This window comes from Ambystoma mexicanum, chromosome 4p (genome assembly GCF_040938575.1).
Source record: "Ambystoma mexicanum isolate Mex_15411 chromosome 4p, UKY_AmexF1_1, whole genome shotgun sequence".
NCBI lineage: Eukaryota > Metazoa > Chordata > Amphibia > Caudata > Ambystomatidae > Ambystoma > Ambystoma mexicanum.
Genome location: NC_090927.1, coordinates 53195458 through 53210199, shown reverse-complemented (window position 1 = coordinate 53210199; position 14742 = coordinate 53195458). Strand labels below are relative to the sequence as shown.

Here is a 14742-nt window from a genome sequence, read left to right as displayed (position 1 = left end):
GATACCAAAGCCGTGAACGACGTCTACCTGGTTATTCAAGCCTGGATGGCACAACACGAACTCTGTCTCAATGATGACAAGACGGAGCTCCTATTACTAGGCTCAACTCAACGCCTTAATAAACTAGACCAGGCCTTCAAGTCTTTCACTATTGATGGCAATGACATTAAGGTCTCCAAGGACACTAAAACTCTAGGCGTCTATCTGGACTCCGCTCTTTCATTAAACAGACAAACTAATGCAGTAAGGTCAGCCTCGGCCTATACCTGCAAACTCATCACTGCCTGTAGACCCTTCCTGAACTATTACTCTGGCAAGACCACTCACTATGTCCAAGATCGACTACTGCAGTGCCCTTTACTTGGAGACTAGTCAGTCCAACCTCAACAAACTGCAAACAACCCAGAATAATGCCATCAGGTCGGCTCTCAATATCCCCAGGCACTCTCATATTGCTAACGTCAGATCAGATCTTCACTGGCTCCCAGTAAAACAAAGAATCACCCTGAAAACCCTAGCCTTGACACACAAATGCCTGGATAACAAGGCCCCACCTTACCTCTCCACCCGTCTTACTCTTCATACCTCCACACGACCCACCAGAACTCCACAAATTCACACCCTCATTTTGCCTAGATTCAAACTCCAAAAAGCCGGTGGTGCGAGCTTCCCGGTCCTAGCCTCGAAACTCTGGAACTCCCTCCCTGTGCCCATCAGAACTGAGCCTTCCTTTCAAACCTTCAAGATTAAAACTAAATCTTGGCTCCTCAAGCAGAACACATGATGCAATACTTACACGATCTGGCGTTAAACTCCAGGGTTGTTCTGCTTTCTTGTATACCTTGTTTATTTACCTGCTTATTCTATGGATTGCGTCTGTATATTTTGTATATTTACCTCCTTACTCTTTGATTATGTTTGTATATTATTGTATTCATGATTCGTCGACAAGACCTCTGCTCATCCGTATCTTCTTGTAAACTGGGGGAGTTTGAATCTTTTGCCATGGACCCTCACTGTAATGTACTGAACTGTGTACGTAAGCCTATGTGCCTGGATGCCCACGGGCCTGGCTGCACTTTACAAATAAACTAAATACAAATACATTAGCTCCAGGCCACACTTGTTATAGAATCATAGCAATGCCTCTGGTGAGTTGGAGTGAAAGATGGATCTAATGGGCCAAAGGAAAGCGTAATATCTACTCGGACTTCTGGGTTTAGGGAGGGAGCGGTAGGACCGGGGCTCAATGGCAGTTTTGAAAACTGTTAGTGAGATGGGACATTAAACTTATTGTGCTACTGATCGTCTCACCAACAGTTTTCAAAACTGCCATTTTCGCACCGCCGAACCCAAAATTTGGGACCCCTGAGCAGAAGGGAGACAGGAATTGAGAGAGAAAGTGTGAGGGAGAGAAAGAGAGGGTGTGTGAGAAAGAAAGATAAAGAGTGCGTGCACGCGCACATGTGGTCTCACCTTCTGCAGGGATGCCAATCACGTCTCTATTATTCAGCTCCACATCGCAAGGTTCTTTCTTCACGATAATCACAAGTTCGGAATCATCTTCTGGATCATCTGAAAACACAAGAGTAATAGTCGCATTTCAGGAATAAAGACAGAGTTGGAGATAGAGTCTAAGGTATACCAGCAGGGAGTGAATGGGGAGACTGGTACACTGTCTGTCGCTTATTAGCAGAGTCACAGTGCCAATACCAATGGATAAAATGTATTACAAAAGCATCATCTTTCCTCTTTTAGGATGGCATGGCAGGCTAAAAAGTGAGAGCGAGCGGGACGGTTGCCCATGGAAAGGCCAGAGGTTTAGGATTCAATCGTCGGTTTTGCTCTTTACTCCGAGTGCGACTGGTCTGCCCAGAGCAGAGTCCCGGGCCTGCTGGGCCTAGAGCCTCAAGCTGCACCTCACTGACGATGCCCAATGAAGCTGAAACATGTCTGGGGATGCAGAAGGGACCTGTTCTAGCAGTTCAGACTAGACCGCCTATTTTAGAGGGGGGACCAAGCAAGGGGTGCATACACTCTTTCCCCGCTCCGGAAACGCCACGGCAGGCTAATGAACCATGTTCTGGAAGGCTGCCCAGAGCAATGCTAGTGGTTCATGGCTCATTTAAAGTCCTTCAGCCATCAACCTTCAGTTTTGCTAAAGCTTTCAAAACCATGTATCACCCAGTTTTTAGGAAACAAAGCCCCCGTCAAAAAACCAAATTCCCTACCCCTGGTGGAGACACTACTGGTAAAGGACTGGCTGCCTTGCTCCTGAAATGCCTCGTCATATTTTCTTTTGTCTTTCTGATATATGTCCTAATTTCATGGAAAGGATGCTGCAAAGTAGACACAGCTCTGAACCTCTGCTCCCTACAGAGGTGTTCAAATGGGGAGTGGCGTTCAGCAGGACGATAACGACTCATATTTAAAAGGTCCAGACATTGTTCAGGTTGTGCTAGGAGTCATTTTCAGCACAATATTTTTCACCCATATTTTTAAGATGTTTCCACGCAAATGGCCTATGCCCAACCAAAAGGAAGTTGAAGGTCAACCATTTAAAGTCTCTATTTTCTTCCAAAGAAAAAGCTGGCGAGATCCTACTTTCTGCAAGCCCTAGAAAGTGGGTCTGAGTTTAGTAGGAACTGCTTGAACGACGGATGGGATAGGTTGTAGGTGAGGAGCTCCTGCTTCTTTCATAAAGCCATAAACACTGGATTGTTCATTAACCATAAAGGAGCCAATATCTTGGTGTGAAACCTGGGATGCTAGCAAATACAGTCAGAAAACTTTGGAAACAAAATAATTCTGCTAGATCAGATATTAAAGTACTCACTAGCGCTGAGGCCATCCATGCAGTCGCCTTCATCTGATTCTTCGGGGACTATAGAGTAAGGCTCCGGCTCTTCCTTGACGCGAAAAAGCATATCTGGCGTCACCTCGTCATCGTCGGTGTCTCCTGTTTAGAGAACACGTTCATGAGAACATGTTCATTAGCCCCAATACATAGCTAGCATCACTTTCTTACTGTCCACAACTTCCTAATTATCTGTAACACGGAGATACAAGATGGTAGCACAAGTTACCCTACTCACAGTTACACAGTCCAGATAATAGCACCAACCGAAAAAACATTTCAGACACCGTGGCTTCAGCTTTCATTCCAGAAATTACCCGAGAAGGATCCATTTGGTGATTTCGGTTTGACATCATTTTGATCAAAGTTTGGCCAAAAAATATTCATTTTTGTGTCGCATAGTTCCAATTTCATTTAGAAAATCTTTGGTTTATTGCAATATTTTTCCTATGAAAATAAAGGTTAGACTTTTTATCCCAAAAACTAAAGTTCTCCCTCGTACTCGGAGACTGTAGTTCGACCGTGCCACGCTAACTCGATGCTCATGAACATTTTCATACAGGTTATTTGACATTTCCCCTGATGTATCGTCATGTGGTGCCTCAACATTTATTCAAGTTGCCCGCCACTAACTCCTTTGGTCCTACGTGCTGCTGCTAAGCTACCCATAGGGCAGCCAGAACAGTAGTGCTTTTGAATTACCCAATTTAGTCCCAGAGTGATTCTATCATCCTGAATGTGTGCTGGGCCTAGGCTGGTGGCAGCTGGGATTTAGTGTCCACATTAGTAACCCAACTAACCTGTACGGTAGTCATTGGTGTAGTAATGTCTCCAAGCCGTGCTCCCCACCATTTTGTTTTTGATCATTGCTTTGTGTGGACTACAGGCATGGTGAAAATTGCCCTTTTGACGATATGGGCTCACTCTATGCCCACAAAGTACCATCAGTTGTGTTTTAAATTGCCAAGAAAAGAACAGGACAAGGGCTGTGAAGGTATGTGGGTTATTTTCGTCTTCATTTGCTTTTAACTGATTTAAGACAAATAAGAAAAACAAGTTCAGTAAACGGTGTAGGAAGTCCTTTGTTGCTTTGGTGTGAATCCGTAAAGTCGTTTTAATTTGGCAGAAAGCGGGGTGGCTGCTGCCTTACACAAAAACGAATACACATCTCCCATGGTTTATTGCTCGACCCGATGCGTTTCACTTCTGAAAACCTGCTATTCCGTAGACTCTGCATGTAACGGGGGGGGGCCTCTTTCCTGATAACCAACCAATTGGCACCTCGTCCTCAGACAGGGCCTGTGTTTTTGTAAACAGTCTCTCCTGGAAGGGACAGGCACAGCATTCACCTCCTCGGAGGAGTGGACTAGGCACAAGGCCCATCCTTTGCACAGCTGAGGAGCACCCTGGCTTCTCTGTGAGGGAGACCCGCTGAATTCCAGATTGCAAGAGGGCTGTTGTTGCAAAGCACTAATAACCCAGGTGCTTGAAATAGGTGATGACGTAAAGCCACTCTTTCAGGACACAATGCAGCCAGGAATTGAGCGACTGGCCTTATTGGCAGTGACCCGTCCAGGAGATTGTACTAAGATGATAATCGCTGTCATGCTCTGGTGAGTTCTGGCCTGGGGTTCCGGCCCTAGATCCCTTTTCTGGATCTGGGGCTCCACTCACCAAGCGGCACACGTAGGACAAAAGCTATTGCAATGTAGAGCGGGGAGTGTGGGTGAGCGTGCAGATTGAAGAAGAAGCAGAACTGCAAGAAGGGGGTGCGAGGATGGAGCTGGCATGTAAAGGACAGGGGAACAGAAGGAGTTGGGGAATGGAGAGAGGCCGGAAGGAGATGCTTGGGGGGGCAGAGATTACAAGGTTGCGAAGTGGCAAGAGTGCTTGGGTGCAATATATACGGCTGCTACAGAAAAGAATTACAAGACGAAGTAACTATCCTTTGACGATTAGGGACCAAAGGATGTATTCCGGAGTAGTGCAAGGGCTGAGCAAAGAGTTTAGGGGGAATGGTGCATCTGTGGAGAGCAGAGGGTTAATGGAGAGGGCTGGAGCCAGTGTAAGAGGGTGAGTGACAAGCACCGAGACCAGTGTGGATTGGATTGGTGAATTTGCAGAGTCCCTAGTGGCATTGCCTCGTCCTTATCTGACTCACCCGGTCAGGTATGATGAACGCATGGGAGATACCCAAGGGGGCACATGAGATTGAAGCAGCGAAGCCACTAATCATCCATGTCCCCAATGCCTGATTGCTTTGCAATAAACAAATGGTCGCAGGAAGAACGTGGAGTTCAGGCAGGAATAGTTGGGAGGGTTGGTTGCATAAGCATCCCAGTATGTTTCGTGGGGAAGTGGGGCAACCAGTTCTGGACCTCATCCGCTTCGTACCTACCTTTCCTGTCCTTGGGCTACACACGTCACTTAGCCAACACCATGGTCACACAGCTAGGGAGGATGAGCAGCAGCATTACCACAAGACTCCTCAGATTGGGAGCGCCCTGCTGCACTGCCAGGCTAGCGAGGGGAGCTTGGGAACCCCTGCCACAGATAAGCTCACACATATGGGAACAGCTATTCTCATGTAGTGTAATATTGTACTACCGACATTGAAGACTTGGCCGCATCATGATAGAATTGGCAATATATACTTTATACCCATTTTCTATTTCTCTAGAGGACATTTAGAAAGGTACTCTTACTAATTTGATAAATACCAATGAATTGAATCCACAGTGCCAATGCGCCTGGCTGTTTACACCATGGCATGGCTCTGACAATGGTTGCATGACTGAATCGCAGTCCGCCGGGTGTACATGTGGTGTTAACATTTATGGCGATATAATCTCTTTCAGAAATGCAGGCCATACGAAGTACATTCTAACAATTCCTTTTCCCCAAAACTTAAGGCCAGACCTTGCAAGCTTCACAACCAATATTTCTGTTATGTTGAGGTTCAGTTTAATGGCATTGATCGGCGCTCCTGGTAACTGTGGGTATTTGTAGGAGATGCCAATCTGGGCAGAGGGAGACGAGATTTCAAGCAAGATTTGGGTATCATCTGGGTAATTGAAAAATGCCAAAAGTAGAAATCAGGCTGTAAGAATAGGTGTGTGGTTTGCAGTTTTTCATGACATTATATATATTTATAGGCAGGATTGTAGGTCTGCCTCAGAAAATTCACGCAGCTCAAAGACGATGGAAGCTGAAGGGCTGGTTCTCACTGGACTATTATTCTGTAACAGATGAGCCTCTGCTGGCTGATTAACTACTTGCAACATTTTACATAGGCAGCTGAGATATGAAACCTGCTGTTTACATAGCTTGCTATGCAACCCTATTAAACAATGTTGATCTCCTTTCTCCATCTGGAATGGCATTTTCACAAACAGTAGATTACTGCAAGTAAACAAAATGTATTTTGAGGGGAAAACCAACAATGGTGTTGTCCCTTCAATTACTGTGTAAAGTGACAAAACCGACTATCTTTCCCACCCCATTAGAGTAAGACCCTCGGAGCAAGATGACTGCACATTCCACTGTCAGTGAAGAGGCCTTCATGACACCCCATGAATATGTGTTTGTGAAAAGTAATGGCCACAATTCTCTCGTATAATAGTTATGTCAGGAGAGGAAGACAGAAGAACCCTCTCTCATTCCCAAACCAGTCCTTCCTACACGAGTGAGGGATCCTTGTGATTCTAAAATGAGCAACAACTCACCAAGGAACGAGTAAATGGATGGCGATAGCAACAGTGCAACCATAACTTAGGACATTCATGGCAATAACCAGATGAGGCGTATCCATGAATGAGTGCATCTCCAAATCTGTGAGTTAGTGGGTTCCTCAAGAAACGGGTGGATTAATCACTGGATGACTGAATGGATTAGAAGAGCAAGTAAATCAATGCATGAATGGACGGGTCCCTCCACCAAAGTGAAGTCATGAATTCAATCATGCGCGAGGAACATTGATCAGTGAAGAAATTAGTGACTAAATGCATGAAAGAATGAATGAGCATGCCAACGACTAGTGAAAGTAGAAGTGTGTTGAGGGCATCAATAACAGAGGAAACTCACATATGAAGGGAGAAGTGTGAGCGACAAGAGGAGAATATATGAGTGAATGGTTCAGTGAAGTAATGAGTGCATAAATGAACCAGTGAGTGTATAAGTGCAGACATGAACGAGTGGCCGGGACAAACAATCAACGGGTGTCTCATGCATGACAAAGGATGAATGATGAGAAAATGAAAGCGTGCATGCATGCCAAAGTGGGGAAATGAGTGCATCAATGAATGAGCAATGAGGTGGGAAGACGGAGTGCATCCACAAAAGGGATTCCGTCACTGCTGCCGAATGAGTACATTGATGAACAAGTGTTGCCATCTATTAAGGAGTCTTTCGAAGCACTGGCGACTATGAGTGCAACCAGAGATGAGCGAGTATACTAGTATAATCAGTATCTGAGAAGATGGATGCCAGTACATCCAAGATGAGTGAATGTGTGTGTAATAATGTAGGCGTGCGTGCCTTAATGAACTTGTGCAGTCATGATCGCCTCCACAAATGAGTGAATTAATGCGCCAGTACATAAATGAGTAAAGTAACAGTTAAAGATCCAATGAATAGATGACTGAACAATAGCTATACGGCTATAATAATCAGGAAATGTTTCCTGCTGATATATATTTTGTGCATAAACAGGTTAGTGAATTAATGTATACATTAGAACTACATGGAAGGTTGCATGTGGTAGGCTGTGAATCTGGCTATCAGAGTGACTGTCAAGGAGGTTTGCTTGAAAGAGCAAATGGATACATTGATGTAAGCGGTGACTATGCAAATAAGTGTGGGAATGAAGGTGTGTACGAAGGATGCGTGCATGGGCCAATGGGTGCGAAATGTCTGTGTGAAAGAATGAGTGTGAATAAAATGGATTGTTTCAGGGAGCCCAGTATGAATATACTAGTGTGGGTACATTGCCCCGGTCGTCTTTCTTTGTCATTTCTTGTTTGTTCGTTCCTTCGGGGAGTTTACTCTGTTTAGATCAGGTTTGAGTCCATTGCGTGTTTTGCCTTTGGCAGCCATCAGCCCTTTAACCTGCCTGTGTCTGGGAAGGCAGGAAGTGATGGAGGAGCCTGAATCTTCACTGGTCTTTGTTTGTAGGCATGCCTGGCCAAAACCAGCTCCAACTGGGCAGGCAGCTATCCTAGAGGACAACCCCACCCTGAGTGATTGACAGCTGCAAGGATAAGAATGAATGGGATTTTGAATAAAAGGCGAGGCCTTTGGGACTGCAGGCAGAGTCGTCCAGTGGAACATCATATCCGACAAAGAGGACGAGCAGAGATGCCAGCAGCACATTTCAGGACCGCAGAAGCGCTAGTGAAGCCTTGCAGCTGTGCTAACCCCGTTTTCGGTTCAACAGGGAACAACCATGCAGGAGGACTTCCTCCCTTGGGCTAGTGGGACCAACCAGCCTTGAGACATGCTTCCTTTTGGCTCATCCCCCGACTTGCAGTGTCTTTCATAGTCTGCAGAATCCTAATGCCCGCGGACCCCTGACCATCATCAAGTGCATCATCTTCCAGAGAAAGAATCCGCCCAAAAATACGTAGGCATCCTGGTGGATCTACAGAAGCATAAAGTCTTCGTGTAGAGTATCCTCAGTCCAGGACTGAGGAAGGAAAATCCACCTGGAGCCATTTGCTCTTTCTTGGTGCTAAGAAAAAGGTGCCAAAACCACAAAGAGCCGCTGAATCCTGTGGAATCCATTGCTGCCGGGTCCCTCTCCAGAGTGCTGCCACAGAAGCCCAGCAGACAGCCCCCCCCCCCATTCGTCACCACGACCAAGGACCAGGAACAAGGGTCTGCATCACTGCATAAGGAAGACATCCAGCTGGGACCTCCTCTTTAATTCTAAGGTACTGCATGGCTTGAGGTAGAACTACCTTTTGCCATTGTGGTGCATCCTGGCTTCGGAAGTACTATTTTCACCTATTTAGAGTTGACCTCTGCTCACCTGTGCAGGCCTTCCAGCTTGTACTCCAACAGTAGACTCCCCTTGAGCGCCTGTATTTATTTTTTTAAAACTCCTTAGTGTTTGATTAACATTTTCTAAGAAAAGCTGCATCAGAACTGGAACTGTCCCATTGACTTTGGCTGTCCTGGTTTTTTAAAAAGGTCCCTCTTCTGAACCCTACTGACTTTGGCAGTGCTTGTTCCCTTACACATGTTATTTGTTGACACTATCATTGCTGGGATAAAAGAATGCCTGCATTCCTCTGGGAGAACAAAGTGTGTTCTACTTTGACTCTAATCATTTTCCCTCCCAAACCCAATTTTGAAATGGTTAACACAAATAAGTGCTAATAATGGCCTTGATTGATGTCACTCAGTGTGCTGGAACATGTTTAGCATAGAAAGAAATTACTCACCTGCATTATTGGTTCTTGTTTACATGAATTCGATCTTCCATTGAATGTTAAAATTAAAGAATGCTTAATTTGCCTTGTGTATATTTAAATAAATAATTTAATACAACTAGGTGTGTAAGTGTTTACTTGGTGCCTTGTGTTTACGGATTTCCTTGTGCTACACTACAGCACACATTACCCCTCCTAAAATATGCCTGGCTGCTCAGCCACTCAACCAACTTGTGTACCACAGGCCTATATTAAGAGTTGGGTCCCTAAGACCAAGAGAGAAGGCTTGTGAAGTCCCACACCAGTTGGACTTTACCAAATCTTACGTAACAGCTGGCGTTGTTGTAGAGGATTTGAGTGTCAGCTGCGTAGGTGTAGCAGGTGAGGCAATGTGTTCTGATGAGGATAATCGGAGATGGGGAGGGTCATGTAGATGTTGAAAATCAGTGGTGAGAATGACTAGCTTTGTGGGACTCTGCATGTGGTTTTACAAGATGCTGACTCGACTGGTGCTATCCATGTTTCCGTTCTTTCAGACATTAAGGTTTTCAACCACAGGAGTGTTGTTCTGCCGATTCCATTATCTTTGAGTCTTTTGATCAGTGTTTCATGGTGGACTGTGTCAAAGGCTGCCGACAGGTCGACTAGTAGTAGTTCTGATTTGACGTTGATGTCTGCGTTGGTTTTTAAATCGTCCCCTATAGATAGTAATGAAGTTTCCGTTCCCAACATGGGTCTGAAATCTACGATTTTTCTGCATGTTCCAGGATTTGTTCGTAGATGTTGCTTTCTAGTAGTCTCGCCGGGTATGGGATGTTTGAGATTGGTCGGTAGCTGGTTAGGTCTTCCTGATGGGTCTTTAAGGGGCAACTTGTGCACGCCGATTTGAAGGCTCATGGTATGTTTCCTGTTGCTAGTGAGTGGTTGAAGATGAGGAAATCTGCAGGTGTTTTCTGGGCGAGGATAGTCTTGTATACGTTTGGTGGGCATAGGTCTGCTGCAGAGCTTTTACTCTGTTGCTTTTGCTCACCCGGGTGTTGAAGCTTTCTGACAAGATAGGTGGGTGGTGGTTTAATCTAGTAGATGGTTTCAGGTGTTGGCCAGTTTAGGGGATGTTGTGAATGTTTTTTCTGGATGTTTGTGATTGTATTGTGGAAGAGGTTTGCAGCAACGCCACTGCATCGTTGGGGTAGGTGTGCTGAGGCATGCTGCGGGGTGTTGCTGGAGTTTGTGACGCGTTGGCTGGAGAATGTCTTTTTTGCTCGAGTATTTCAGCTTTGCATATGCGCATCTGTCCTTGGTATGTGTTTTTTTTCCATTGGTCGTGGTTTTGCCACCATTCTTGCTCCAGTTCTCTGTTGCTCCGAGGTGGGGTGTGAACCATTTTTTCCAGGTATTACTTTAGTGAGGGGGTGAATGGGTTTTCTAGTGCAACGTCATCTAGTGTTCGAGATCCATTTTTGGATTGTGTGTTCTTTCTTCTATGCTGGCTGAGTCTAGAAGGGTGATTGATGGTTTTGTAGCTTCCAGTCTCGCGTTTAGTTCCACACTGTTAATGGATTCCCAGTTTCTTTTCAGAATTGGCGGATTTTTGGGGGGTTAGCAAGTATCCGTTTTGGCAGGTGGATCACAAAGGGTACAATGAGGTGATCGCTCCAAAAGATTTGCATTGGTTGTGCAGTTGTGACCAGGTTTATGTTGCAGATTATTGCATCTATGTGTGGCCTGCCATGTGTTGCACCTTCCACCAGCTGTTGTAGATGCATTGTTGCTAGTTAATTTGTTAAAGTTTTAGGAAAGTTGAATTTCTCTTCTTTGCACCAGATGTTGAAATCCCCAAGTATGATCAGGTTATCATGTTTAAAGGCGATGCTGTTGACGCTACATGCTACAGCCGGTGAAGGCAAGGAGGTATGGAGAGGGCAATAAATCAGGCAAAGCACTAGCCAACCTTGTTAAAGCAGAACAGGGAGCCAGGCTTATTACTAGTGTTGTAGATGTATATGGCAATACCCACACAGATAACGGAGAAATAAATGAGGTGTAACTCGAATTTTATACTAGACTATATGCAAACAATGACCAGGTCTCACCGGAAGAACTCCAATCATACATGGATGCTTTCCCCCTCCCCCTGTTGGAAGCTGAAGAAGACAGAATCGCACTAGATGCCCCCGAGCCGTGTAGAAATTGAGAAAGCCATTAATGATCTGAGGGCTGGGAAGGAACCCAGCCTCGATGGCATCCCTGCGACCTGTGTAAGGTACTTAATTCAGAACTTGCCCTCAGGATGTTGGAGATGTTGGAGGAATCCCTGAGTGTCAGAATTATGTCAGAATCCATATGAGAGGCAGTTTTTACGGTCCTACTTAAACCTCATAAACCTTCGCATGAACCTGCTTCATATCGCCCCCTATCATTAATTAATGTAGACACTAAAATAATTGCCAAAGCTATTGCCAATGGACTACTCCCATATGTGAAAAAATTAGTACATCCCGACCAGTCTGGGTTCATTCCCTCCCGTTCCGCGGCTTTAAATTTACGGAGATTCTTCGCTATTACATCCCAACTGGATCCAAAAGCTAGGGCAGTGGCAGTGTCATTAGATGCCAAGAAGGCTTTTGATACTGTCTCATGGAACTTTATGTATGCCATCCTACGGAAGATGGATTTGGACCATCGTTCCTAGGCTTTATAAGGTTACTGTATAGAGATCCCTTGGCAAAAATCTGTACGAATAAAACCCTATCCCGCAGGTTGACACTCCATAGGGGCACAAGACAAGGTTGCCTGCTATCTCCCCTTATTTACGCACTCACAGAGGGCATGGCGGCACTTTTAAGATACAAGCATGCCCAAAAAGGAATTTGCATTGGAGGAGCCCTGCAATTCATATCGTTGTATGCGGACAATACTATGTTGTATATTCGAGATCCGGAGAGCATCCTGCACCCATTAATGTGTGACATAGCAGAGTTTGCAAGATACTCTGGTTATAGAATAAATCAGGCTAAATCTGAGGTTACTCCACTGACCAAATCTAAGATTCAGTCAGCAGCTACGGAGCCGTTCAAATGGTCCCCGGCGACGGCACGATACCTGGGGATATAATTGGCAACAGATAAAAGTACTCTGCTAGCTAACAATTACGACCCATACCTAACACATCTTGAGGGTAAACTAAACACCTGGAGTAAATTGCCTCCTTTCATCTATGGTCGCATATCCCCCCCTAGAAATGGTGGTGGTACCCAAACTGTTGTGCCTGTTTAGCAACATACCGATATGGCCTGGGCAGAAATTCTTTGAGAAACTACAGAAACTCACTACTAATGTCGTGTGGGGTGGGGGCATGGTCAGGATGGTTTGGCCCAAGTTATGTGAGAGCTATGACACGGGCGGTCAGGCTGCTCTGGACTTTCTCTGCTACTACTACTGCACAGCACAGGCATACTTTGCTAGGTTTTGATCCAACTCCACAGAGCAGTATGCTCATACAAGTTGAAAAATGTGCTGCAGCCCCGTATGATCTGCAAGATAGGATTTTTGCTCATGCCGGAAGGGAGCAGGAAACGGTGGATCCACTGACATCCACGGTCCGGGTTTGGTCAAAGATATTTTGCAGGGTAAAGTGCGAGAACCTGTACTGGCCTTCCACCCCCTTATGGCACCTCCCGGGTGTTGAACCTACACTGGACACAATAATACAGAGGAGATGGGATCCAGGTAAAGAGATGAAACTTGGGGACCTGTTCCCCAATGGGAGATTCGTAACCATGGAGGAGGTCCAGAACAGGTTGGGAACAGGCCTCAGTGGGTCGATTCAATATCACCGGTTGAGGGCAGCGTGCAGGGCTAAATGGCCGACATTCCCGAAGGAACCACCGACGCATCAATTCCTTACGGTGATACTAACACAAAAGGGGTTCGAGGGGACTATATCCACACTGTACAAAGCGGTACAAGCGCACACTTCTTCCAGAAACCTGATTAAGGCTAAATGGGAAAGGGACCTAGGCTTGACAATTGCTGAGCAGAAATGGGCAAAATATTGCTCTCTTACTAAAGACATATCCTTATGTGCCAACTTCAGACTGCTACAATTCAAAATTCTAAATCACTTACATATTCGACCCCTCTAAGCAGACACAATGCCTGAAATGTGATGCTTCAACAGCAAACTCAATTCATATGTACTGGGAGTGTGCACCTATAAAACGTTACTGGGAAGACATTGCCTTCACTCTTAGCGAGATACTAAATGTGCAAATACCAGCCACACCACTGAAATATCTGCTGAGGGATATTGGCAAAGTTCTGATTAAATTCTGCAGGTTGTTTACAGTGAGAGGAGCAGTGGCCAAAAGAAACATTCAGAGGAGCTGGAAAGATAAATCCCCCCCCATCCCTCAAAGCAAGCATGGCTGAAGCACTTGATGTATGTTCAACACTGCGAAACAAACTTTGTCAGAAACAATAACGACACCTCAAGTTCTAAAGACATATGGGGGCCTCTTAGAGGCTACCTAGATAACACCCAGACGGAATCGGAGGGCGAGGAAGATCACTTGGATTGTTAACATTATTGTTTTTCATATGTGTCCTGGTCTTTGTGGTATGCTATGCACAGACTGATTTATGTAAGAACTTGGAATAATAAGTTCAATGTATTGTTTTTGTCTTTTGAAAAATAAAGTTTATACAAAAATAAATAAAGGCGATGCTGGTGGTGGCGTTAATAGGGGAGTTATCCTAAAGTCTATCAACAGGGGAGACTCTAAAAAATTATCCCTTGGTATGCAGGCCCCAGCTTGTATAGGTCTGTCCTAGCCCAAGGTTTGGTAGCTTAGGGGGGAGGATGTGAGCTGCGGGTAAGTACAATGAACTTAGTAAATGCACAGGCCCCAAGAAACTCTCACACACTTTTAATTATAGTAAAATAGACATTTATTTTATATATACACAAGGCAAAGTTATATTCAGGTAAGTAAGTACTATTTCAACTAAGCAACATAATAGAAAACATTAGCAATACTTTTCAGTGAATATACCAATAGTAGGGAATTATACAGATCATGTACACAGCTGAATGTTAAGTTCACTTCTTATAGCAACTCAGAAAATGTTCCGTACTAGGAATAAAAAGGGTGATTCAGCCCCGGCAATAGCAGATCAACACTTTCATAGGCGTGTGATACTTTTCAATGGCCGCAAAGCTTTAGCAGTTCATCCCGAACTAGATACGAGTTCTTCAAAGTCAGTTGGAGGGAACGCTGGTAAGACACAGCAGGAGAAAAGGTAAAGTTCCAAAGGATTCTTTGATTATTAGTCAGTAGAATGCGAGTCTTGGTCAAAAAGGTATCAGGGACCTTGGGAAAGGCGACCTCTAAGCGCACAAACATTACGCCTAGGCGATCGGTGTGTGTGAACATTCAAACACCGGAATGAGCA

General features: G+C 45.1%; 1 protein-coding gene across 4 annotated transcripts in view; it reads right to left on the bottom strand.

Annotated features, from left to right (window-relative positions):
* LOC138452983 (zinc finger protein 436-like) overlaps nt 1-14742 on the bottom strand; it is a 284744-nt gene that overhangs the window by 160438 nt on the left and 109564 nt on the right. For all 4 annotated transcript variants that reach the window (XM_069605355.1, XM_069605356.1, XM_069605357.1 and 1 more), the window contains 2 exons: nt 2837-2959; nt 1477-1575 (listed from right to left, as the gene is read on the bottom strand). In XM_069605355.1, the coding sequence (XP_069461456.1) occupies nt 1477-1575; nt 2837-2959 (222 nt within the window). The remainder of the gene's footprint in view (nt 1-1476; nt 1576-2836; nt 2960-14742) is intronic.